The 27116-nt window shown below is 28.3% G+C and overlaps 1 protein-coding gene across 3 annotated transcripts in view; it reads left to right on the top strand.

The window, feature by feature from the left end:
* LOC142325993 (roundabout homolog 2-like) overlaps positions 1 to 27116 on the top strand; it is a 1010872-nt gene that overhangs the window by 68598 nt on the left and 915158 nt on the right. For all 3 annotated transcript variants that reach the window (XM_075368034.1, XM_075368032.1, XM_075368033.1), the window contains one exon: positions 17883 to 18188. In XM_075368034.1, coding sequence (XP_075224149.1) covers positions 18095 to 18188 — 94 coding nt within the window. In that variant the 5' untranslated portion in view covers positions 17883 to 18094. The remainder of the gene's footprint in view (positions 1 to 17882; positions 18189 to 27116) is intronic.

Here is a 27116-nt window from a genome sequence, read left to right as displayed (position 1 = left end):
TAAAAAGGAGTGTGATATATTTGTATCATATCATATATTTTTTTGTTTGTACATTTGTATGATATATTTATATATTGTATGTACTCATGTATATTTGCTCCACCGTAGCAGCTCAACGGTTGAACCGATTTAGATGTATGTCCCCGTGTTGGAATCCTTACCTTATCGGGAGTGTCATAGGCTGTATATATATATACATCGAGTATATGTTTAAATCAATTTTAAAAAAATTATACTCTATACAAATAGTACATACAAAATTGTCACCCGCACGGTCTTTGATTATCTTCTACTAAAGAGTTTGTTTTTGTCAGTCTTGTTTTTTAATTTTTAATATTTATCTCTTGTTAAATAATTAAAAATCTATTTTACCTAAATGCTGTTAAGACGTTTTACCCTGTAATATATATAAAATCGACAACTACAATCTAAAGGTCATTTTTTATATATTGTATTGATCGTTTATTAAATTGATATGAAAACAGTTTTTTAAATTTATTTTATCATCTCGTATACATCATGACGAAACTGATAAAATATATAAAAAATACAACTGATATCACAACCACCAAAAAAACAGTTTCATTGCAGTGTTAGTGAATCTTCTTATCACAAAAAAAAAAAAGGTGAATAATACGGTCCTCCGAAAAACACTTACAGTGTGAATGTATCCCTCCAAAAACAATTCTTTGCCCCGAATCCGAGAAAAATTGATGTGCAATGTTTTCAAACTTCTCTAAAATATAATTCTTTGCTTCAAACGCAGAGAAAAAATATTTAATAAATTAAGTCGTAAAAAAACTTTGAAAAAAATACAGAAGTTTACTCTCTGCGATATAAATATTATAAAATATACATTTAGTAAAAGTATATAAATCACTTATTTCTACATTTCGCTATTCTCCAAGAACTATTGATTCCCCTCTTTGTCTTTTTTTTGACGTTATAATTCACGATATAAATACATTAACAAGAAATTATTTATTAGCGATTTTTTTTTCCTGGAAGAAGGTTTGTTATCTACTAAGTAAAAATTTGTGCATTCATTCTGTAGTCAAAGAGGCACAAATAGATTAACATACCGTGTATTGCATTACTATTCTGGCGTAAGGGGGAATATTGAATCTTACTACTAGTACATTAGAAATTTCCTATTTTGTTTAAAAATTCTGAAAGTTTGGATTTTATCTATTATTGGCTGTCTACTTTTGTAAGTTCATTTACTTATTTTTTGTGTATTGTGTGCGTGAATGTCTGTTTTTGTACAACGATAGCGGTTGTGTTAGGTTTGTTTTGTAAGTCTTGAGACTTGTGTTGAACAGCTGCAACGGTAATGATCTGTCAGTCCAGGTTATCTCTAACTCTCTCTATCTTTTTCTTGTAACTCGACTTCTTTCACGCAGGATTAAGCTCTCAGTTCTTCCTTTATGTTCTTTATTTTTCTTTTTATTATTTTTTCTTTTATCTTCGTTGTCTTATTCCTGTTAGTATTTTTTTTTTTTTTTTTTTTAATTTAATGATTTCTACTTTAAAGGGGATGATATTACGTTTTACGTAATTAAATTTATATTTCAATGCAAGAATGATTTTTATTTTCTTATTTATTTTTAATAAGTAATATCACACTCTATTGCACTCTAGTAATTGCAAAAATTATTATTCGTCGTATGTTGGATGGAATGCGAATGTACAGTTATGCGAGCTGATCGATAAGTATTGATTTTTCTCATGGGAAGTATCGATTAGAAACGTGAAAAAATTTTAAGAATTGAGATATCTATTTCATTTGTACTGTTATTAGCAAGAAAACTGGTTAAGCTACATCAGAAATAGGCTGTTGTGAAGGTTTTTGTTTCAATCAAGGACGTTATGGATCAAATGATCTGTTGTTTTTATACTTCTTTAGAAATTTTTATATAGTGTAACTTTATAAAGTACAAATTCTCTACTATATCTTCATACATTGTAATAAATATATGTATAATTATTAATAAATAAATATATATATGTAATTTTTTTGTGTGTGCGTGCTCTCTCTCTCTCTCTCTCACACACACACACACACGCGCGCGTAAGTATGGTAGTAAAACGGTTTTATTCAATTACCAGTTTAAATAATCGTTATTTTTGTGTTTAATAGATAGCTACTCATCTCCATTTATCATTGTTTTAATCATTCTTGTAAAATATCTCTGGACAAAAGGGGCTTCTGAAAAACCAAACAACCAAAAATTTATTTACAGCAAAAAGTATCCGCGAGATGATTTGAGGAAGAGTTATCTTCGTGCGTTATTACATATGTAGACCTGAATCCTGAATGGCCGGAAAGAAGCAAGGAATGTAATTGGATAATTTTGAAATGTAATTATGGTGGAGAATGGAGAATGAAGAGAAAATGAGAAATTAATAATTATTAAGACGTTTAGGTGAGAAGTAGAATTTGATGAAAATGAAAAGGAAGAAGACATATCTTGAGTGTCATATGTATGTAGATTTTTCTTAAGCTTATAGAAAAAAATATTGCAAGGAAGTAGACAAAAAGGAAGATGGTTACTGGTATTAGGAAATATAGGAGGCGTAAGGAAATAATGTCAAATGCTCAGGATGTAGAAAAATGTAAAATGTTCAGTTGAATTTTGACGGAAGATAGTTACCAAATAAGAAAAAGAGCTGCGTTAAATCCAATTTCAATACTCCTTGAATTTTTTTCTTCTACTTATTATTCTGCATCTGTCACCGTCATCATTTTTAACGTTCATATTCATTACATCGACTGAGCAATTGATCAGTATCAAACTGTATGAAATTATAATTAAAACGGAAATAGGAAAACTCTAATATTTGACCTTGGATTTATGTACTTACAAATTTGTATCTTATTAATAACATCTCTGTTTAGTTAATGGTACAGTTGAATGAAATTTCTCCCAACAGTATCTGTATCAGTTCTTTTCTTCTACAGTTTTTATCCAATACCTGATTTCGGGTAAAACATGTAAGATAAACATGTCAAATTTCCAGAAATTTTTTCGTACAAAAATTATGTTCTTAAAAAAAATATTTATTTTTTTTATGTATTGTTTAGTGAGTAAATTTCAAAAATAGTTTCTCAGAGGATGAAACTGTTGCTTAAAATTAAAAAAAAAATTACCTATGAAATTCATTTAAAATTCAAAAACTGGTTTTTAATTAAACTTGATTAAATTTAATTAAAAAAAAGTTATTCAGAAAATTTGGGGCTTTAATTGTTGTTTTAATTTTCATTTTACTTCGTTTTACGAAGTAAAGGAAGTATTGTGATCGTGAAAAATTTCGGTTTTCAAATTTCAACGGAAATATTCATTTTGACCATCCGTGAATCCATTTTAATTACTTGTCATCTGTACGTATGTATGTATCTCGCACAACTCGAAAACGATTAACCGTAGAATGTTGAAATTTTGGATTTAGAACTGTTGTAAGTTGTGCACCACCCCTTTTGATTGCAATCGACTGGACCAAAAGTGTCCATATTTGATTTTAGATTTTTGAACTGCGGTAATAAGCCCACATTGAAAGCTTTTCAACGATATAAGTGGTAGTTATTTTCATTGGTTCCAGAGTTATAGCCAAATAAAATTTTAATTAATGAAATTTTGATCTTACACGGGGAAGGCACATCGGCTTAAATTCGACGTCATTTCCTTTTTTTAATTTAAATATATTGATTTATAAATAAATAATTGTTAACCTCAGATTGAACAAAAATATGGAAAAAAAATCAGAAAGTTATTAGTGAAATAAAATTTTATCTACTTTTCATTTTAATTGAAACAGTTTTACACAGATTAGTAATTATTAATTAATCAATATATTTTAATTTAAAAAAAATTATATGTATATAAAGTCGGATTCGAACTGATGTGGGATCCGACACGTTTTCACTTACACCACATAACTACTTGAGTAATGTGAAGCAAAATTAATATATAAACTAATTTAAAATGCTGATACGGACACCACAAAAAATTATGATGCAATGTGGTGTCCACCACAATGCAATTGTGTAACTATCCACCTTATTAAAGAATTGGAGGATCGTATCTCACTTTCAAATGAAATAAGTTTAAATGAAGTGTAGCAAAAAATGTGTATATGTAATTTAATAGGCGTATAAGGAAGTTAGGGGAAGTCATGTGGTGTCCGTATTAGATTTTTTGCTTAAAACTTACGTAGAGAATAAGTTGCAAAATCTATTTTTCGTCAAGAGAGACCTTGCAGTGTGTAATACTATGTATTATAAATATTTAAGTATAGACATCTGAAATTTCAGTTAAAAATTAGATAGTTTTAATCAGTGTGAGTGTATGTATATATATATACAGTGTGAGTGTATACATACACTCACACATATACATGAATATACACACACACACACACACACACAATTTTTAAAGAAATCTCGTGTTTATTCATTACTTATTGTTTGACAGTATAAGGAACCTGCGTGTTTTAAGTACTTGTTTTTAACACTAGCATTATCCATTTACGTTATAAGTCTTTGTTTGTTACTGTTTTTTAAACCTATTTATTATTAGTTCCTAAATTTGATATATTCATTTTTTACTTAATTTATCTTATTCTGCACACTATATCCATATTTATTTGCCTTTTAATACTAATCCTTTAGCAGGCTTACGTGTTCAGATATGTGTATTTTATTTCGTCACTGATAATAATTTTATGGATGTTTGACTGATAAATTGGTCTATGAAAGCTTTTGAAAGTGGTTATTTCAATTACTGGAATTTTTGAATTCCGACTGATTTTTTCCCTTTTTTTATATGTTAAGCTATACAATATACAGTGCCTAGTATGCTACTATTTGTTCCTGCTACTTTTAATGTTAACAAAAGATGTCGGATTATTTTTTCTTCTGGCATTGTTTCAAGGTGCTGAAACCTCTTTTTTCAATGTTTTAGTTTTCTACGACGACTCATAATTCTTTTGTTGTATTCTTGTTTCTTAATCTAAATGGACTTACATAAATATATTTATGTTTTTTTATTTTAAAAGATAAAAACTCGTTGAAAAATCTCTAGAAGATTGCAGCTTGCCCCTGTTGGCAGTAATTATATAATATAATGATCGTGTTGTAATTAGAATTAAATTTGTTTAAAAATTAGAATACAAGTCTTTCAAAGAAAAATTCTATAATTAACCGGACATTCATACCGTTTTCTCTAGTTTCCATTTTCTCTCTTAGCTGCCCTTACCGATCCTCGGTTTTTAACATTTTTTTCTGATGCAGCCCTTATTTTTATACCAGAATTAAAGATATTACAGCATTCAAAATTTGAACTATTTTAGGTCGATGTAATTTAATTTAATTATAAAAATGCTGGACTATTTTCCAACTTATTTATACAATTTGTATTATAATATAAAAGAATATAAAACACAATTTTAATGCCAACAAATTTCATTATACAATTATAATTTATTTTAGGTAAATGAATTAAATTCTTTATCTTTGTTTCACTTAATGAACAGTTTCGAATGAAAAGCAGTTTTACAAATTATATGCAAACATTTAGGTTCATAGAGGTACACAATTATTTTTTTTTTACTACAAAAAAATCCGTATCCATGCGAAAAGAAAGGGAGAAAAGAAAGAAATATTTACGGTTTGAAAAAAGATAACTGAAAAGACTTTTTAATGAATGCCATTAAAAATGCATTTGAAGCTGATTGCTGTGCGATTTAGTTGAGTAATCGTTACACATTTACTTAGTACAATAGTTCTCGCAGTCTTTTATCGATTGTGTTTTTACTAAATCAACTGATGATAAATGTTTGTTTCGGCGTTTTTAAAAAAGTCAAATCAATTATTCACTTTTATTTTTAGATATAATAATAATTGTTATTGTTATGATAAAGAAAGTAAAAATGAACAATCTTTTTTCATAGATGCTAAATCATACAGCTAATTAAGTTAATCTATTTTGATGAATCATCAGTGAATCTAATCTTTCGACTCGTCCATTTTATGTGTATAAAAGAAAAATAAATAAACAGTAATAATGTTTTAACATTTAAAACGTTATTATTATTAAAGTTATTTTACTCCTTCTAGCGATCTTAAAGGAACGCCCACCACTTGTTTCTATGAAAGGAGAAAAATGTGCGCAAAAAAATGCGATGTTAACATTGCGTATTCGTACGTGCATTGATGTGAATTTTCTTATTTGTGATAACGTGTTGTGTTTAAAATCGCAACGATGCTACGTATTTAATAGTTACTGAGTTGTTTTGGAATTACAAAGCATCTGTATAAAATACCTGCTATGGGAGAAAGAACTGGATTTATATGCTAGGACAGTAGTTCCCAAACTTTTCCGAGTCGCGGCTTCCTTTTTCAATTAAAAATTTTCCATGGCGCCCTACGTTAGTAAGAGATAAAAATAAATAAAAATCGTGTATCTTCATTATTTTTTTTACTTTATTAACATTAAATTAATAATTATAAATGTCTTGGTTCAATTAATTATGAAGCTTTTTCCAATATTTTGCGGCGCCCCTGTGAAGAAGCCGCGGCTCCTCGGGGCGTCGTGGCGCACAGTTTGGGAATCACTGTGCTAGGATACAAAGTACAGGACAGTGTTTAAATTAATCTATAATTTTTATTTGTTATTTCAAACTTCTTTTATGCTTATTCAAAAATGTATTATTTGATCACCAAAATTATGCAATTTTGTTATACTCAAAAAAAAAAAATTTTTTTCATAAAATGGGACAAATAAACGCTCTTTGTCGTTGAATTTCTTTCATCATTGAATTCTGTTTTAAGTAAGGAAAAATACGATTACCACATTACACGAGAGGTCCGCCATCCTCTCTGTTAGTGATATCTTTCATCGTTTATCTATTTTTAACCCTGTGAAAGCGTATTATTTAATATAAAATAAGACGTTTTCTAAAATAATGTTATCTATTATAGTTGATGATTACTTTGATGAAGTTAAGTCGGATCAGCCGATGTTATTGTTTGACTTAATAAAGTAGATGCTGAATTTTTAGTTGTAGCATTGAGTCCAAGATTTGATGTATTTAGACTCAAATTTATTTTGGACGCTATTCAGCACCCTGCTATCGCATTTTATAATGAACAGTTGAAACGTATTTCTTTACTCAGAGTGGTAGCTTGCCACAAGAAAACTTTTTGTAGTATATTTATTCCAGAACTAAAAGTTTTAATTGTATATAATCTTGTTATAAAGTATAATACCTCTTCTGTTTCTTTCGGAATTATATTTAACAATTATAAGTGGTTTAACTCACTTAAAAAAATAAACATTTTTATTTAATATGTTTTAACTTTGTTCATATGTTCTCAAATATTTACCGAACACTTACGGATGTTAAAATTAACTTCTTGAATTGGAAAGATTTATGCTCGACTCGGGTTTGTTCGGCTAACCGATTAGCTGGATATTAGCACTATCACTCAGAACGCAAGGATAGCGGGAGATTTATATATCTCTCCCTACTAATCGCAGAACCTGGACAAAAGTCCCTTGCTGCTGTATCTTTCTTTTATCGGGCAGGTAATTATTTATTTAACGGCTTATATTTAGTTTATTTTATTTATGGACAAAATTATTTGCTGCGTTCAGATCCTTTAGAACGGGAAGAAATTATTTGACCGGGACTGACCTTGGGAGACTGAACGGAGGGGGTGGTGTAGCGACCGGACACGTTACGAGGCGGGATCTTCTCCCCTCGGGGGGAATCGAGATGACCTTGGGAGACTAGCCGCGTATGAACTTCGTTCTCCAGGCGTGATTTTTCCCTTCAATCCTGAAATACTTTCGGACACTATTGTTTGGAGGATGCAATGCGCTCCCCTTTCCGTAGGAAGTCGCTTGTGCTAGCGATGACATAATTGTAAGATTTAGGAAAGGAGGATGGATAATTGATGAGTCAAAGGTAGGAACTTTCTTCACTCGGGATTTCTTCATTACTGAATCTACCAACTCGATAATATTCTGTAATCATATTAAATTTTGTACTTGTTTTTGATTTGAATAATGGAGAAATAAATATATTTCCCTAAGCTATTTGTTTTGCCCAGTCACTCGAAACCTCGGATATTCGGATTACGTTACTCAGAAACTACGGAAATATTAAATTTAAAGTAAATTTTAAACATTTACTAGTACCCCTTGCTACTCCGCTGAGTTATTATTACAAATTAATGTTATATGTTTTAAAAAATCGGGTAAACCCTATTCCATTTACAACACGTCTCACCCCCAACCACCTTGTTCTATTTCCTTTCCTACCACAGGTAAAATGGATCTGGAGTCCGTCCAGTCGTTCTACTGGATTGATCGGACTGATTTTTTCTGTATTCTGCTCGGAATATCCGCAGACATGTTATCAAACATCGACGGATTCAAAGTGATTTTCTTATGGGTTATAACTTCGAAAAGCTCCTCAATTAAGGAATAAGTGAGGATTTCTCAGAGAAGCCGAAGTCTGTGGTCCGAGACTGGAAATAGGTTTTCATATTCCGTACTCAAAATCTATTTCCAGTCCGTCCAAACGTTCTACTGTACAGATCAGGATAATTTTTACTGTTATTCTGCTCAGAATGGCCTACAGATATGTTATCAAGCATCGACAGACCTTCAAAGTGATTTTCGTAAGTGTTATAATTTCGAAAGTTTTTCAATTAAGTAATATATGAAAATTCTTTGAGGAGTTCTCAGAGGAGACTCAAGTTTGCGGTCCGCTTGATGACGTATCAGTTGGTCATTCCGAGCAGAATAAAAAAAAAAACAGCCCGATCCGTTCAGTAGACCTCTGAACGAACCGGAAATAGATTTCCAGCCCAATTTTTTTAATATGTAATATTAGCTTTGGTTTTATTTGTTTCTCAGTAATTATTTTTTAATTTAGGTAATCAAAACAAAGCCAAAATATTAATTCAGAATGAAATTTTCTTAAGATAGAGAAATTTGGCGTAATGAATTAACAAATGATTTTTTACATAAATATAAAAATCTAAGCACATTTTATAATATTTCGAAAAGCTTGTTAAAAGTGGTATCAAAAGAAAACAGAGAAGAAATTTAAGGTCTTAATTTATTAAATTTTAATAATTATTATTATTATGTATTAAATTAAAAAAAAAAACTATTTAGAGCAAAACTCTATGGAAATATTTAATATTCCATCGGATTTATCTATAAAAAAGGCAGTTAAAAAAAATACATCTTGATTACCATTGAAGGGGAACGCTAGTTGATATACTACTGACAAATCGGGTAGAGTTTTTAAGTTGTAACGGTTCATCTAGAGTACTAGATTACCACTTTTAGAGACACATTTGCATCAAATGTTTTTTAATTCGAAGGTATAAAAGTTCTTCAACTATCTTTTGAGATAAAAATATGTTAACTTTTTATCTTACGTTGATTATAAAATGAGTTTATTTTATAAATATTTGAGTTCCGTTAGACTAAATGTATTAATTATGTGTTTGAGTAATACAAATGATTCATCGTATTGTAATTTATTAAGATTACTTTGTTGTCAAAATTTTTGAATATTTTTATCAATTATTTATATAATTATGATAGCTTTGTTTCTGAAATAAATATAAATAATCCGCTGTATAATAAAAACTGCATTGTTGCTAAGTGTAGAATAAATAAATAAATTCTCAGGAAGAATTTACCAAGTCGGTTTACTTGGATTATGAATCGGTAGTAAAATTTTGTAAAGTTTTGAATTATTTATTCATATTACTGCAGGCAGTTAATTGTTTTTACCGACTTTTCTAATAAAAGTACGGTATTACTTTTCGGTCGCATGGTTGAAATGGGGGGGGGGGGAGAGGTGTGAAAATGAATTTTCTTTACGTTTTGAGGTATGAGGAAACGAAATGCCATTCTCTTACACTGGGTTTTCCTTATAAATATATACACAGGATGCCCCACGGAAAAACTTATATATATATATATATATTTTTTTTTTTTATTTTTTTTATTTTAAGACCATAATAGATCACTTTAGTTTTAATTTTTTTTTTGGCAAGTTTTTTCTTTTTTTGCTGATTTGTTGTTTTTCAGCTTTTCTTTTTTGCCAGTAATTTCTAAGGGTTTTAGATCTTGCTCTTTCTTGTTCAGAGTACACCCGGCTTATTGTTTTCTTGGGTTTTGATAGGAATCTTGTTTCTTTATTTTTTAATTTCCCATAGTTTCCGGTTTCGTTTTTAGGTTTTCACGGGTTATGTCTAATTCCTCCATGTCTTTCTGTACTTCGTATAACCAGTTCCGTCTGATTTTCTTGTTCCAGAAAAGTTCGATTATCCGTCTGATAAGTCTGGTCTCTTCCATTCTGAAAATATGTCCTAGAAAGGAAATTCTCTTATTTCTAAATTTATTAATTATCGGGATGATCGTTTTGTAAATCTCTTCGTTTGGAATAATTCTCCAAATCCCGTCTTTTTTAATGTTTTCCCCGATGACAGAATGTGTTTTAATATTTATTATATAGGCCTATGAATAAACTTTTGTAGCTCGAAAATCTCCAATGCTACTTGGTCGATTTCATTGAAGTTTAAATTTGTTGTAGTAATGAATATGAAGTTGTGGGTGTGAAAATTTGATAAAGATTGGTTGAGTCGTTCTTGAGTTACGTTTGATTTAAGGTCGAAATATTTTTAGCGGGGCAAGTTAAGATCCTGAAAGTAGAAAAGTTGACGTTTCTTTATCTGCGGTATCTATTGTTAGCAACATTAAACTAAATTAAAAACAAAAATTATAACCAAATTAAATTAACGAAAAATAGGTCTTCTTGCTCAGAACTGCGCATGAATCTTTATACTCAAGAAATAAGATGAGTGAATTTTAATCATTATTTATTAACTAAATATTTTATAACTATTATTTATTTTTGTATACATATACTATTATTGTTTTTTAAATATGGAGTCGAAGAAGAAGTAGCCTATTTATGAAAATTTATGCAGAAAATATAATGTACAGATCTTATGTTCAATAAAAATAATTCTGGCTTAATTTATATATATATATATATATATATATAGAAATGCATTAATCTAGAGAAAGGCCAAGAAAATCAGTTTTTGAGCACTTATTACTCTGATGTTGGACAACTTTTATTTATATACCTGCTGTTTTATTACACCAAAAACATTCCTACGCAAAACGTTAATATAAATTCATTTATTTTAAAGTAAATATTTGAAAAATCAATTTTAAAATATTTAACATGTTCTGTTGTGATAAAATGCACTTGTTTTTATCTTATAAAGAGAGATGAGAATAAAAAAAAAGCATTACATCATATTAATGATAATAATTTAAAAAAGGAAATATCGTATTTATTTAGTTATCTATTTTTTTTTTATTAACAAGACATGCTGTTACACCAATTCATTACGTTTTATATTTTGTTCTTAGAATATTCGTACTTTTACATCTGTATTTCCTTCACATAAATCACAGACTTTTTAAATGCAGAACAAGACGGTGTTCATCAGAAGTTGCATGAAAAGTTTAAATGTTTTAAACCATAAAAGGGAAAATTTTAATACATAATACAAGTATATTTTAAATACCATAAAAGATCATGTCTTTGTCATAAATCATTCAGATTATGTAATTATCTTTTTTAATTGTAGTTTACATGTGTTTGGTTATGGTGAATATGTTATTGTGTATAAGAAAATATGTGATAAAAAATCAAACCAAAGTAACTGCAAGAGGTTAATTAACTCGACTAATTCATAAATCTTCTTTAAAGCGAAATATCTTTAATACCCGCTGAGATGTTGGATTTTATATAATTTAAAAGGCATGTAAATACAATAGGATAAGATTAAAAGTGATAAGATATGTTAATTAAATAATTTAATTAAATTATACTAAGAAAAATTAAACTAAAATTAAAATTATATTACTACATTAAAAAATCCATTGATTGAGTGGTTTATATTAAAAAAAAAGATACCCAGTGCTTTATATAAAAAAAAATCTGACAACAAAGTTGTAGTATTTTCGTGGCGTTGGTTATTTATTCTTATATATTGGAAAAATAATAATACGTGAAAAAGGTTCCTAAGATTTCTTTTCTGTTGTGGAGGGTAATTTATGATATAGTTATATTATAAAATTATTATTAAATTTTTAAATAAACAAAAAAAGAATATCGGTATTTTTTTTTTTTGCTCCCCCACCTCCAAAAGTCACCTTTCAAAAAACTTTTTTGAATTTTCTACGTATACTATGTTAAATGGAAGAAACTAAAAAAAATACAACCAAAAAAAAAGTTACATAAGAATTTTTTTTGGTGGTGGGAGTAAATTTGATGAAATGTTTTACGTTATTATTAGAAGTTTATTATTTAAACTTTTAATAGTTTACTAATTATATAGTTTTAATAGTTATAGTTATATAGTTAATAGTAGTAATAGTTTTATAATATTATTAAAAGTAAACCCAAAAATAATTTTAATTATTTATTAAATAAAGTTTAACTTTGCTTAATTAAGTTTAATTATTAGTAAATAAACCCAAATAAATTTTGAAAAATTGAAAAAAAATGGATATTTTAATATTTTATACATTCCTAATATTGTCCCCAAAGTATTTTTATTTATATATACATTATTTTATATATATGTATATATATATATATATATATATATATATATGTATATATATGTATTACACACATATATGTATTTTTTGCCATTTGCACGAGTACTATGCGTTAAACATTACAAAAAAAATTGGGTTAAAAAATGTACAGTACTTTTGATTTTTGGGAGAATTTGGGGGCAAATCTTTTTAAAAATGGTTAGATAAGCACGTAACATATACTGACTTTAATATAAAGTGGGATTATGTTATATAAGTGGGTGGGATTATTTTTTGGGGGGGGGGAATTTTGAGAAAACTTACCCCCCCAAAAAACTATCTACTCCATCCCTTGAAGATATTGAGCCAAAATTTAACCATAAAATTGTTTCATATATGTGTATATTTTTCCATACAAAATTTTATAAAAATCGGTTTATTCAGTTAAAAGTTATTAAGCTTTAAACACGCCAACACACGTGTATACGTATGTACGAACATTACCCTCCCATATTTTTTGTTTTTGAGGTTCCTGGATCATGAAACGTCGAAAAACTATACCCCATTTTTTGACTGATTATCAACATTGTTTGCAACATGGCTCGAATTATGATGCCACGAAATTAAAAAAATATTATTTCATCTCCTGCGAATAGAAGGAAACAAATGAGAACTGAATTGTAATACGTAATTACATCGATCGAAATGTTCATTCTTACTTTGATAATTGTCTTAATTTAGTATTACGGTCTTAGCATAATCCTAATTAAATGTAGTTCAGCATCTATATACTATCATGTATAAATCTGTATATCATCATTACAATTAATTCGATGTAAGTTAACAATAATATTTCAATATACGTATATTTTCTTTATTAATACGTAATTTTGTTTTTTTAGTTAAAATGATTATTTTGACCGGCGATTAAAGAACCTTATATAAATTTTAATTTCATTGCGGTTTTTACTATTAATGTATAGTTATTAAAGAGGTTTGCCAAGAAAAGTAGCGATGTTTTTGGTATGATGGGTTATTAATCAATTTTTCTTCTTTTAGCTACGTTATGCCAAGAAGATTGACCGGTAGTAATTAGCCATCTAACGGCTTCTCTGTATTTCCAGATGTAGTAGACAGTTAAAGATTGAATCGAACACGTTCCTTCATTATTCTGCGCCTTAAAGGTAGTCTCAAAGAAAGAGAGAGAGAACTAGAATTAGAAAAAGAAGAAACGAGAATTGTTATTGGAGTCAGAAATCTTTTTTAACATGACATAAGCACTAGATAATGTGATTTTATTATAATTTTACGAATATTGATTGAAATAACCAAGGGTTTAATAAAAAAAATGTACTGCTCTGATCTGCCAAATCTTCAACGTAAAACATGTCATTTAAATGATATTATAAATAATTGACATAAATCAATTTATTAAACAGACGTGCTTTCGGTTTTTTTTTTGTTGTTCGGTTCTTGTAACACTTCTTTTAAGATTAAAATATTAAAATATCTACCGTTTTAACTCAGAATATTTTATATATTTTCATTTCTTGTCTTTTTGTGTATCTTCATTATTTAACCGACTACAGATGAAATTTAATTGCGTTAGACTATAAAACATGTTTATTACCATCTGTCGTATAAAATAGTCGTCTAAATTTTGTAATAAAAAAAACCGGACTTTTTTTTTATAAAGATCTCCGAATGCCTGTTACTTAATAAATCTGTTATAATTTTCGTTATGATAAAATTAATCTCTGTGAAGAAGGGTGTGAAAAACCACTTCAATTTTCTCACTTAATCTTTTTTTTTTATAATCTTGCGATGGCATACTTTTATTCCTGTGAAGAACTATGCCATTTCCTTGCATGGTTGGTGTGGTTCATATCAGGTCGATTACAACCGTTTGACGGCATGTACAATTCATAGTATGTATATATTTAATTCTTACCTGTAACTAAGTTAAGAAAAATAAATGCAACAGTTTCAGAAAAAGTTTTTTAAAGAAAAATTATTTCTATATGATAGATTTTAAACGATCTATATATAAAAGATAAGATAACGGTTAAATATGCATATGATAGTGATTATTATACATATAGTTTATGCATATACGTTTTGGAAACTGATTTTAGAGCTTGAAATAATGAAAAATGTTCTTATAAATATGTACCCAAAAACGCTTTGTTATCGAGTTACAGCTAGCGAAAAATTTCGGCCGGATTTCAGTTCATCAGTGAAATGTCATACTGAAATTTTTAAGGCATCATGTAAGGGTAAACTGATGGTTTCTTATGTTTTTTTTTATCTGAAAAATCGAATAAAACAGATCCCAGCAACTCTGTATCTTCCGAAGTTTTCATAATATCCAACGTAAAACAGAAAAATAAGGTGACAAAAAACACATATACCTCATAGGCTTGAAATGGAGTAACTTCGTTAAATGACTGATAAATGCGTAAATTTTGTTGTCAAAACTTGTAGAGAATTAAATTCTGAGAAATTTATGTAATAAAATCTTTGAAAAACAAAAAAAAAATCAACTTTTATTATTAAAAACAACCTTTACAGAGAAATCTTAACAATTCTTGTAAAAATTAAAACAACTGTTTTTATTACAATAAATTTAGACTTTTGAAAAATTAAAATACGTTTAAATTACTTTGTAATACTTATATTTAAAAATCTGATGACACCGTAGATTTCAATGTACGCCTATTAAATTACATATACACATTTTTGCTGCACTTCATTTAAACTTATTTCATTTAAAAGTGAGATGCGATCCTCCAATTCTTCAATAAAGTGGACAGTTACACAATTTTGTTGTGGTGGACACCACATTGCATTATGTGGTAAGTGGAGAAGATGTGGATCCGTAACCATGCACACATTGGTTCGAATCCGACTTCATATACATATATTTTTTTTCAACTTTTTCTATTTTAATTTACACATATTGATTTATTAATAATTATTAACTTTTGTAAATATGTTTGAATTAAAATGAAAAGTACTTAAAATTTTACACTAATAACTTTTGGTAATTTTCATATTTTTTTTTTATTGTTATTATTGAATTATTGTTTATTGTAAAATTTTTTTTACAATCAGAGTTTAATAATTATTAATAAATCAATATATTTTAATTTAAAAATAATAAGTTAAATAAAATATATGTATATGAATTCGGATTCGAACGGATGTGCCTTCCCGTTGTAAGACCAAAATATTTCATTAATTAAAATCTTATTTGACTATAACTCTGGAAGCAGTAAAAATAAGTACCATATATGATATATCGTTGAAAAGTTCTTAATGAGAGCTTATTACTACAGTTAAGAAAAAGACCACAATCCAAATTATGTGAATTTTGGGTTTTTTTGGACACTTTTGATCCAGTCGATTGCAATCAAAAAGGGAAGTACACAACTAGATGTTACAACAGTCCTAAATCCAAAATTTCAACATCCTACGGATAATCGTTACTTAATTATGCGAGATACATACTACATAGATGCAGACGTCACACCGAATCTAGTCAAAATGGATATTTCCGTTGAAATCTAAAAACCGAAATATTTTACAATACTTCCTTTACTTTGTAGAAGGAAGTAGAAATAGCCTCTTATTCTTAAAAAATATCTATAACCACATCTCTTAAACCAGACAACAGAGCTGTTTTCGTATATTTAAGGCAATATTTTGGTGTATAATAAAGGGTCATGTTATCCTTCCATTGGGCCACTTTTAATAAAATACCATCCAGTTCATAAAAGAACTTCCCACTAATTTATAACATAATTAATAAAATTAAGGACCTTTGTCATTTTTTTCAAGATTTTTCTAAAATGTTTTTTTTTTTGTTTTTTTAATATCATTACTTATTTATTTTATTATTGTTATTTCATGTAAAAAAATTATTATTGTTGTTTTCATGTAAATTATGTATTTTGTGATGCTTTTCTGATCTAGGATTTACCGCGGTTTCCTTTGATCAGGCATATTTAGGATAGTTTTATCATATTTATCCTGCCATTACAGCCCGGCGTGGACTTTGGGCTCCTTCATGATTCCATTAATAATTCCAATCTTCCCTATATCTCGCTGCCTGTCTCCATCTTCTCATCTCCATATCCATAATTCCAATCCTGATCCGAGCCTCATCGTTTGATTTCGTAGCAGTTTTCTTTTCAAGGGTGGAGTTGCTAACACCTCGCGCAAGTCCCAATCTGGAGAACCAGTGGATTTTCTTGTAAGAGTTCCATTCTCCTAGACAGACTACTTCTCTAGCTTGACAGAGCTCTATCTACCCTGGATTTTATTCTATGCTCATTCGCCCCGTCCGCCGTTGGGAAGTCTTCCTCTTCCGCCTTCAGGAACGTGTGTTTTTGTCCACCCTGGGTATTTTATTTACCCAGTATCCTCCAAGCAGAGTTGGCGAATATACCCCATCGCCAAGGTCGGTCCCCGCTAGCTGATCCAGCAGTAGCCACGGGAAATTTAGGATAATTCCTTTTTTTATACCGGATTGGCACATTTATCCATCATTCCTTAAATATATATATATATATGGATCAGAATATTTATTTATTTTATTATTTACATATAATTTTATAAAAGAAATTCACATTTTCTACCATTTTCTTCGTGTTTTAACTAAAGAGCACAAATTTACATCATTTTAAGCTTGAGTAAAGTTGATTACGTGTAAAAAAAACCGAAAATAATTTTGGCGATATATTTTTTGGTGTCATTATTACGTCATAAGACGTTTAGTGAAATAATTTATTAAAGAATGATAACTTCATTAATTAAGAATTTACTAAATTCTGGAAAAAATATTTATGGAAAACAAAATTAATAAAATAACAACGTATAAGAAACTTAAAAAAAAATTAGAAAAAAAAATAGTTTTCACTGTTACATAAAACGATGTAAGTTGTGTTTAATTTAAAATAGATGATAAAATGGGGTTATACAAATAAATTTGCAAAAACCATTATCATATATTTCCCTTTTTTATAATATAAAATTGCTTTGTATTACGACTGAAATTTTGAGTTCCTCATTAATTTTTTAATTTTTTTTATTTGCTTAATATTCGAACTTACCTTTTGGTATTAATCTGTTTTTTGTCTTATTTCATGTTGGTATCTTTTGCAAGTGTTTTCCCCTTCAATTACTAGTTAAATCTTTTTCTTAATATTTATTTTTCTTTTGTTTCAGATTTTAGTGCGGGAGTGTTGTTTACATCACAATCAACATCACAAGTTCTATGTAAAATTAAAATCGATTTGTTATAATAATATACATAAAAATAATAATAATGATTAGATGTATTAGATGATGCGATATATGTACGTTTATAAATTATATAACTTGATTAAAAACGGTGCCGTGTTACCGTCTCCACTGGTGTGAGTCGCGAGTGTTCAGTGATGGAGGCCGTTTACCTCCTCAATCATAAACAGCAACATTATCGTCCAGTCTTTCGATTATTACTTCTTTTATTTTTTCTACATCTTTCAAATGGTAAGTAATTTAATTTTTTAAATTATTTTTGATGTATTAAATATTTTAATTAATTGTTAGAATTTTTAATTTTTTCTAGTTTTTAAAATAATACTTGTTTAGGTGATTTTTCTCTTAATAATATTTCTGTTAATTCTTTTGTTTATAAATATATTTTTTTTAATGATATTGAGATTTCTTGAGAATTACTCAATTGAAAAAAAAGCAATAAATAGGATGAATTTTTTTTGAAGGAGCTCAAGAGTCTAGATAAATCTCTCTCTCTCTCTCTCTCTCTCTCTCTCTCTATATATATATATATATATATATATATATGTGTGTGTGTTTAAAAAACTGTGTATATATAACAAACTTTCAGGGCATGTTCTACTGGTGATAATAAAGGAAGAAAGTTCATATAAACGTAGGTGTGGAAACGCTTCCTCATCAGTTGTCGGCTGACGAAAGATTTCTTCTTGATTTCTGCACCTTCGGTAAAATTAAGCCAATTTAATTCATGGGATTGAAATTAAGGGGTTATTTAGTGATTTTATATGAAATTTGAAAACCTGAAAAATTAAAAAAAAATGGTCCCAGAACTGTATTTTATTCGTTTTCGGAAAATTTAGGGTAGAAGATAAAACTTCAGGGTCGTAAAACACTATTTAATTTTTAGCATAAAATAACGTGGTTAAATGGGTAATAAACAGTTACAGGTTTCAATAAAATGGAATTTCAAAAAAACCTAAGAATTTAAACTAAAAAAAATTTCAGTGTTACAAAACATAAGAATTAATTATTTTAGAAAAATAAACGATCAAGATTTTAAAAACTGAAAAATTAAGTAAAAGAACTTACCAATAAACAATTTATTAGACATTTTTAAAGTAAATTAAAGTTAATTTGATCTATATTTGTTTGAAATAATTTGTATCGTAAGTTAGCAATAACTTACGATACAATACATTCATTACCGTATGAATGTATTGTGAATAATTATGTTTTTGTTTTATTTTATTTAGATTATTATGTATCATTATTATCAATCTGTTCTGTTAAGTTGCTAAACATTTTTTTATCGTTTGTTGATCAAACGACCGAAAAAAAGTCCGGTCTGTATTCTGTTCGCTTATCTTTAGATAAATAATACAGATTATATTTTTCTTTACTTCCCCTTAAATGTTGTCCGTTCCTGTATGCTGTCATTTGCAACGGTTTAAGTTTATGACAATAACAATTCAATTATTAACAGTATGTGGGCAGTTTCTATGATAATCCCTCTATTTTGGTGAACGATGCTTGCACATGTCTTTACGAGACCTCATTATCAACGGATATGTGAATTTTGCCTGCCCGGCTTTTATCTATTGGTTATTACGAATTGTTCAGTTGAAAATAATTACTTCCATCTGTTTTTTTGATCACTTTGGTGATAAGAGCATTGTTGATCGTGTTGATTGTTTGTAACTTTTAAATTTATGGTTTAAAGTAAATCTAGGAAGTAATTATAATTGCTGTTACTAATTTTTTATTTATACTGTATAATTTTACATCGTTAAAATGCAAGCTAAATTTTCCTTCAGTTTTGTGTTCCACCGCTGAATTTATCAGTATTTTATTTTTTCATAATTTGACTCGTCCAAATAAGAAGTAGAATAAACTTAAAAACTAAATAGGGATCGCTTTTTAGTTGCTTCATCGGTTATTTGGGATTTACTTTTTTACTTGAGCATTTTTTCTGTGATTTTACCTTGTATTTACTTGAATAAGATCTTTCATACTGTATTTAAAAAAAAATAATCTTACGAGTTAGATCGAGAATCTTCCGAATGATATGTAGGTTTGTTATACTTTTTTTTATTTTGTTTAAATAGTGTCGAATATTATTTATATATTTAATTTTTTTTTAAGAATTGGTGAAATCTAATAAATAAAAAATGATCCCGTAATGTTACTACGACTGGGTATTACAAGTATTTTGATTTATTTATTTATTTTCATAAAAATAAATTCAGGCTTATCCCTTTTGTTGCTAGCCATTTTTTTCATTAAATATCGTAAAATTACCGAGGTAAATTTTTGGTAAACGTGCATGCGTTACAAAAAAGGTATTTTTTTGTTTTTTAATTACAAGTTATTTTCAATAAATTTTGAAAATTTCTTGTATACATAGATTTAAAATATTAAAGCTTTTATACCGTGAATATTTTTTTTCTAATTTGCATGTTTTTTTTTTTTAATGTTATTACAGTTGTATGAAAATGTTCTTTGAATAAACAATAGCTTTTTTTGTGTCTCAAGTTTGTTTGAAATTAGCCAAAAGTTTTGGTTGAATAAAATGGATTGAAAAATTAATTCTGCTGCAGATAAATTTTCAAATTTTACTTAAATGAATCGGAAAATGATGTTCTCTTTATCAAATAATATAGGAAATAAGCGACACTAATAAAATTTAGTTAGAAGCTTTCAGCCGGCCTCCATGGCGCGAGTGGTAGCGTCTCGGCTTTTCACTCGGAGGTCCTGGGTTCGAATCTCGGTCAGGTATGGCATTTTTCACACACGCTAAAAAACATTCATCTCATTCTCTGCGGAAAGAAATGCTTAACTGCGGACCCGGAGGTTAAACAAAAAAAAGTTAGAAGCTTTCAAAGTTTGTATTTAAATAATTTAAATATTTTTGCTGTTTCTTAGCACATATAAAAACAAAACGTATAATGCAGTAACTGTATCTTAGAAAAATTTTCATCGAATTTTCTTTGTACATAATGATTTTTATTTTATTATTTAAAATATTATTTTATAATATATTCAAAACAAAAATTTCCTACAGTTTAAATATTTAAAAAAATATTGTTTTACCGAAACGTTAAAAATACTATTAAAAAATTATTATCTTTTTTGTGATAGTTTTATATATATTAATATGTTGATTGTTTTATTTTATTTTTTATAGGTGACTGTTAAATGATAAAAAAACTTTTTATTACCGTTTTTAATCTCATTTTTTTAAATGAATTCTTTTACTGTTATTATTATTACTATGTAGGATTTTTTTTTGTACAGTAAAGGTCAATCCATAAACAGTTTATTTATTATTTATTTTATCGTCACATTTTTATAACTGTCATAAATTTTATTTTTGTCAATGTGTGGTGGTAATATACGCCCAATTGAGTGTGTTATAGGTTTAGTTGCTATGTTCACAGTTCATGTAGTTGACCCCTTTCTTTATTTCTTCTCTGTTTATCTTCCACTTCTACGATTATATTAATTGATTACTAGGGGTTATTTGGTAGCGACGTATCATTTATTTTTTTATTTCAATTAAATATAATTTTTAATGGCCAATTAAACCGTTATTAATAAGCTGACGGATTTTTTCTTAATTACAATTTTTTTTTTAATAAAATTTTAGTTTATAATTATTACATTTTCCTTAATATTTATTTAAAAATATATTGGAATTTTACTGTAATCTTTTTATTGCATATTTATTATATTGTCGCGTGTTCGCGGCTCGATCAGGATATTGAGAGATTGACAATTGAAAATGTTTACGTAATTACAATTTATTGAATTAAAAAAATTAAACAAGACAAATCAATAATAATGACAATAGTAAACGGCAATCATAAAACAAATGAATAAAAAAAGTATACTAATCACAACCACAATAATAATCAGAATAGCAGTAATAATAATAATAATAATAAAAATAACTGTCAGTAAGAAGAAAAACATCTCACAATAATATTTAGAATAATGACAACAGTAAACACTAATAATATTAAATGTCAATAAGAATAATAATAATAAATAGAGATTACATACAAAACAGAATTTCAAGTACTCGTCAGGGTTTATTCACAGGTAGATAAATAGAATGGAAAAGCAGAATTCAGTCCCATTGACAAAAGACATAGCATGACCGCAAGTCTTAACACATTTTTAACTGAAAATACCTTTGCTGTTCAGAAACAAAACTACCCTAACAGTTTATGATTGCAATTTAGTACATTATCACTTTCACTTATAATTTTATAGTATCTCAACGAAACATTTCTTGTTTTCGTGAGCCGGGATAACTTGTGACGTCACCTTAGCTACATCGAACCTGCACTCGAAATTTGCTCCTTCATTTACCTCCTCGCAGACTGACATCGCAGTCTCTCCTCGTGAAACTGATTTTTAACTGGTCTTCCCTGCAGTATTTATACTCCTATCTTCATTACTTGCCCGGACCAGACCCCAGTTGAACGTGAGAACGATCGACCGAGCCCTTTCGTTTCCATGCATTCCTAACCTTGGTCCGGTAATTCTTGTCTCTGAAAAAACATCTGTTTAGGTATGTCAGTGGGTAATATTACAAAAGACGATTGTTAAGCGGACCTGCTACCTTTTTTTTTGCCTTTTAACTCCGGTTCCTGAGTACCGATTCGCTTAAAATTCAATAGGCCTCTATTCCCATTAGGTTTACATCACCCCACCAAGTTTCGTCAAAAACGGTTTAGATTTGCGGATAGAAAAAAACTTATACTTACATATATTTATATAAACATTGCAGAATCATGTTCAAGAGACTCCAAAATATAAAGAAACATTGGCTCATCCATCTCACGATACCCTATTAGAAAATCTGACCGGGCGCAGTAGTGGCTTTACAATTTTTTTGGAAATCGTTAAAAAAGATTATCAATTTATCCTCTTAATCTTTACCTAATGTTCATCATAATACGAGAATCGTTATCGTTATAATTTTTTATGGTCAGATGTGTTACTTAAATGTTATTTCTATTAGAAAATTATATTTTATTTTTCTAATGTGTACGTTCCAATCTGTTCAACTAGTGAACAATAAGCAACTTCCCACGGCTCAATGAGATGAGGACGATTTATATGACATAAACAAGTATAGTCTTGTACAGACTCCGGACGACTGTTCATACACACCGGATTGGTATAGTGGTGAACTCTTCATCGCAATCAGCTGATTTCCAAGTCAAGAGTTCTAAGGTTGAAATCGGAAAAGCACCTTAGCACGGATTTGAATACCAGATCGTGGTTACCGGACTTTTGTTGGTTGGGTTTCAATTAACCACACATCTCAGGAATGGTCGACTCTTTTCGGGCCTCAGGAACCACCGTAAGATATTACTTAAGAGGATGATATGTATGAATGAAGTGTAGTTTTGTACAGTCTGAGGTTAAGAAAAATTCCAAAATCCATTTTTTTTGGATTTTGAGCTCTTTTGGACATTTTTGGTCAAGTCGATTGCAATCAAAAGGGGAGGTGCAGAACTAGTTGTTACTACAGTCCTAAATCCGAAATTTCAACATTGTACACCTAATCGTTTTTGAGTTATGCGAGATACCTACGTACAGATGTCACGCCTGTGAGTCAAAATGGATATTTCCGTTGAAATCTGAAAACCGAAATTTACCTGCGATTACAATACTTCCTTTATTGCGAACAAGGAAGTAAAAACCAATTAATTTTTTTTCCTTTATTAGTGATTCTAAAAAAAATAATATGGAGTAATAATAGAAAAATGAATTATAGTAATTATTAAATAATGTAATGAGGCATGATGAGATGTGTGTGCTAAAATATATTTTTTAACAGAAATTGATAATTTAATTGAATTTTTTGTTGTTTTGCTTTTTTGGGTCAAGGACTACTATTTATCTGCTAAATGTCATCTTTCTGTATGACATCATTCTATTTAACACAAAAATATGTGGTAAGATTAACTATAAATTATTTGCTAAAAATTAATTTGTACACATTTAACAGTGTAATTAAAAAATAAATAAAACTTAAATTACACCATTTGCCCTAAAGTAAATTTTAAACAGTTGAATGTATTTTCACCGTGATTTAGTAGGATCGACCTTTGAAGACTAACTAATAGCGAAATCCTTTCGAGAGGAATTTGGTAGAGGACCTGTACGTGATATAGATTGGCGATATAATTTTTTTTTTACTAGTAGATAAAAATCTGTATCTTAATTTTACAAATATATAACTTTTACTGCCGTATTAATCATTGTTTACAATCACAGAAAATTATTTAAAAAGTGTACAAGGTAAAGGAATCCAAAATATTTTAGACGTACGCGTTCGTTTGCTTTGTCCCTTAAATATTTAAGCTATTTATTTTATTACTGTATTTGTTCATGTTATGTCTTTTTTATTTCTTTTTGGTGAATATAAGAAATAGTTTCTTTTTTATGTTCCCATACCGTTGTATGATTTATGAGAATTTCTATCACATCTTTGTCATTGTTATACCCTTTTGCGGTTGAAATTTAAATGTAACTGGTTAAACCTGTAATAAAATATAGGTAGGTCTTAAACAAACATATATTTCATAATTTTTAATTATAAATTCAAAAAAAAAAAGGCGCATTATAGCGAGAATAATAAAATGATGACAGATGTTTTTCGGACAGAAACATACATCACGAATATTATATTGTTTACATTATAACGAATGTTCTCAGCCCACTTTCTCATCTTTTGGATGAAGAACTTCTTTTAAGTTACTTTGAGATAAAATTCTTATTTATACTTTAATGCAGTTTTTCTCCTTTTTTTAAGAAATTCTTAAAGTATTGGCACTTATCTTTGAGTGGTGCATTTAGTTAAATTTACACATGAATAATATATAATGTAAAGAAAATAGTGAAGCCATAACTTTACTCCGTTCCTATTATTTATATAGTAACACGTCTCACCTACTTCTCAGCTATCTTAAAGTTTCTTCCATGGAATTTTAACTAGTATGACATTATTAATCGTGGCTTTAAGTTGTCACGATTTTCTTATTTACACTTTTTTTATGCTTTAAATCATATTCTGATATTCAGAAGTCCACGGTTTAGAATTTACTAATTTGAAATTTAATATTTTGGAAAAATGTTTGCCTTTGTTATGATAAGTAATACGAGACCTGTTTGTTTTTTTCCAATTTCTGGATTATAATTTATTTTAATAATGTTTTTTTTTATTAAATAATTTGTATTTATCTTTGGATATTTATAATAAGTCGATTTGATTTTATTTTTTTAAAAATTGGAAGTAAACAAGAAAACACACTAAAATATATCAAATAAATTTACATAATATTTTCAAATAAATAAAAAAAAAACAAAAAAAAAAAACAGTTTATTCGAAGTAAAAACGCAATTATATATATATATAATGGATTTGTATGTGAGAGTTGCCAACTTGAACGTCAGACAGTTTCTGTTTACTTTATTAGTTTTTCATCTGTTGTAATTTGTATATTTAATTATTGAACAACCCGCGCGCGCGTGTGTGTGTACACTGGATGATATTTAAGAATGGAAACATCTTTATACGGCAAATCTGGAAGGTATTTGGAGGTAGAAGAAATAGGGTTCTACATAGTAAAAAAAAAAATCTTCATAAGGTGGATCTTTAATTTCTGTCCATCATCTTGGATCCGCCGTCATATTGAATCCAACTTAATTTTTTAAAATAGGAAGGTATACGACACGTGATTTCGATTAAAAATTTTACAAGAAAGCCAATGGTAAAATCCGTTTTTCTGTTAGTGCCGTCGTTATCAAGTTATAAGCATTCAAATTTGCATTTACGGAAAAATCGTGAAAATTAACCAACAACTCGATAAAACCCATTAATTCGTTTAAAATCAAACCAGATGGGTTCAACAGCCGTCCTCCATGGCGCGAGTGGTAGCATCTCGGTCTTTCATCCGAAGGTCCCGGATTCGAATCCCGGTCAGGCATGGTATTTTCATACGCTTCAAAAATTGTCATTCACATCATCCTCTGAAGTAATAGCTAACGGTGGTCCCGGAGGTTAAAAAAAAAAAGAAAAAACAGGGTAGGTTCAACTATACAGAAAAAGATTTAATGGTACTCCAAATCATAGAAAGCATGCTCATGGACAAAATCGCCAAAACATTCCAAGAAAAGGTCAAGAGAACTAGGATCCAAGCCAAAACCAAACGTATGATCGCAAAACCAAACGTAAGAAAGGCACACAACATAAAAAGTGATTGATCCAACGTATCTAGGTGAAACGGTAAAGAAGAAGAAAATAAAAAATAATAGTAAACAAATTTCTAGATAAAAACCCAACAATTACGAAATACTTAAATATAACTGTTCTACCGTACTTATAAATTTAAATAAAAATTTATAAAAATAACAATATATTAGCTATCCACGTTAAAAGTAATTAATTAGCCTTTGCAGTGTTTAATTGATATAAATTATTTTACAACCAACCTTTTTCAATCAACTTGGACTATGCACACCAAGCCGTACATTTTATTTTTCACTTTTATTAAATTTATAAATACAGATTGAATATTGTTATAGATCATAAAAAATCGAATCTTTTTGTTTATTCATATTTAATTTTGATTAATTTATGTTGATTGTTTGACAACTGAAATGCGCAACAATTTATATATCTATATTTACTTGCAAATGGTTTTTGATTATTTTCTTTTTCTACATTATATAAATTCAATATAAACACAAGAAATCAATGTATCAGCAAAAAGCAAATCGAATTAACATAAAGAGCGAACAATAACTTCAAAACTAACATTAATGTGTTACAGCTTTTAAAATGTACATTAAAATCCTTTATTTATTAAATAGAAATTGAGTAAACGTTTTCCAGTTCCTTATAAAATGATGATTTAAAAACACCTTGAACGAAAATTCTATGAAGTTAACATTTTATTTCAATTTATTTGGTAGTATTGTTTTATAATACTGAATTTCAAAATGAACAATTTGTCAATTTCAGTCTGTTTTAACTGATCAAATGATGTGAAATTTACATGAATTTGTATTCTAATATAACGTTTTGGAAGTTTTCCTCGATTTTTATAAGTTAAACTCATTAGAAAATGAAACTTAAAGGAAGATTGTCTGCATCGGAAA

This window comes from Lycorma delicatula, chromosome 6, assembly GCF_047948215.1.
Source record: "Lycorma delicatula isolate Av1 chromosome 6, ASM4794821v1, whole genome shotgun sequence".
NCBI classification, from domain to species: domain Eukaryota; kingdom Metazoa; phylum Arthropoda; class Insecta; order Hemiptera; family Fulgoridae; genus Lycorma; species Lycorma delicatula.
Note: the sequence above shows the minus strand (reverse complement) of the source record. Positions and strands in the feature narration are given on the sequence as shown.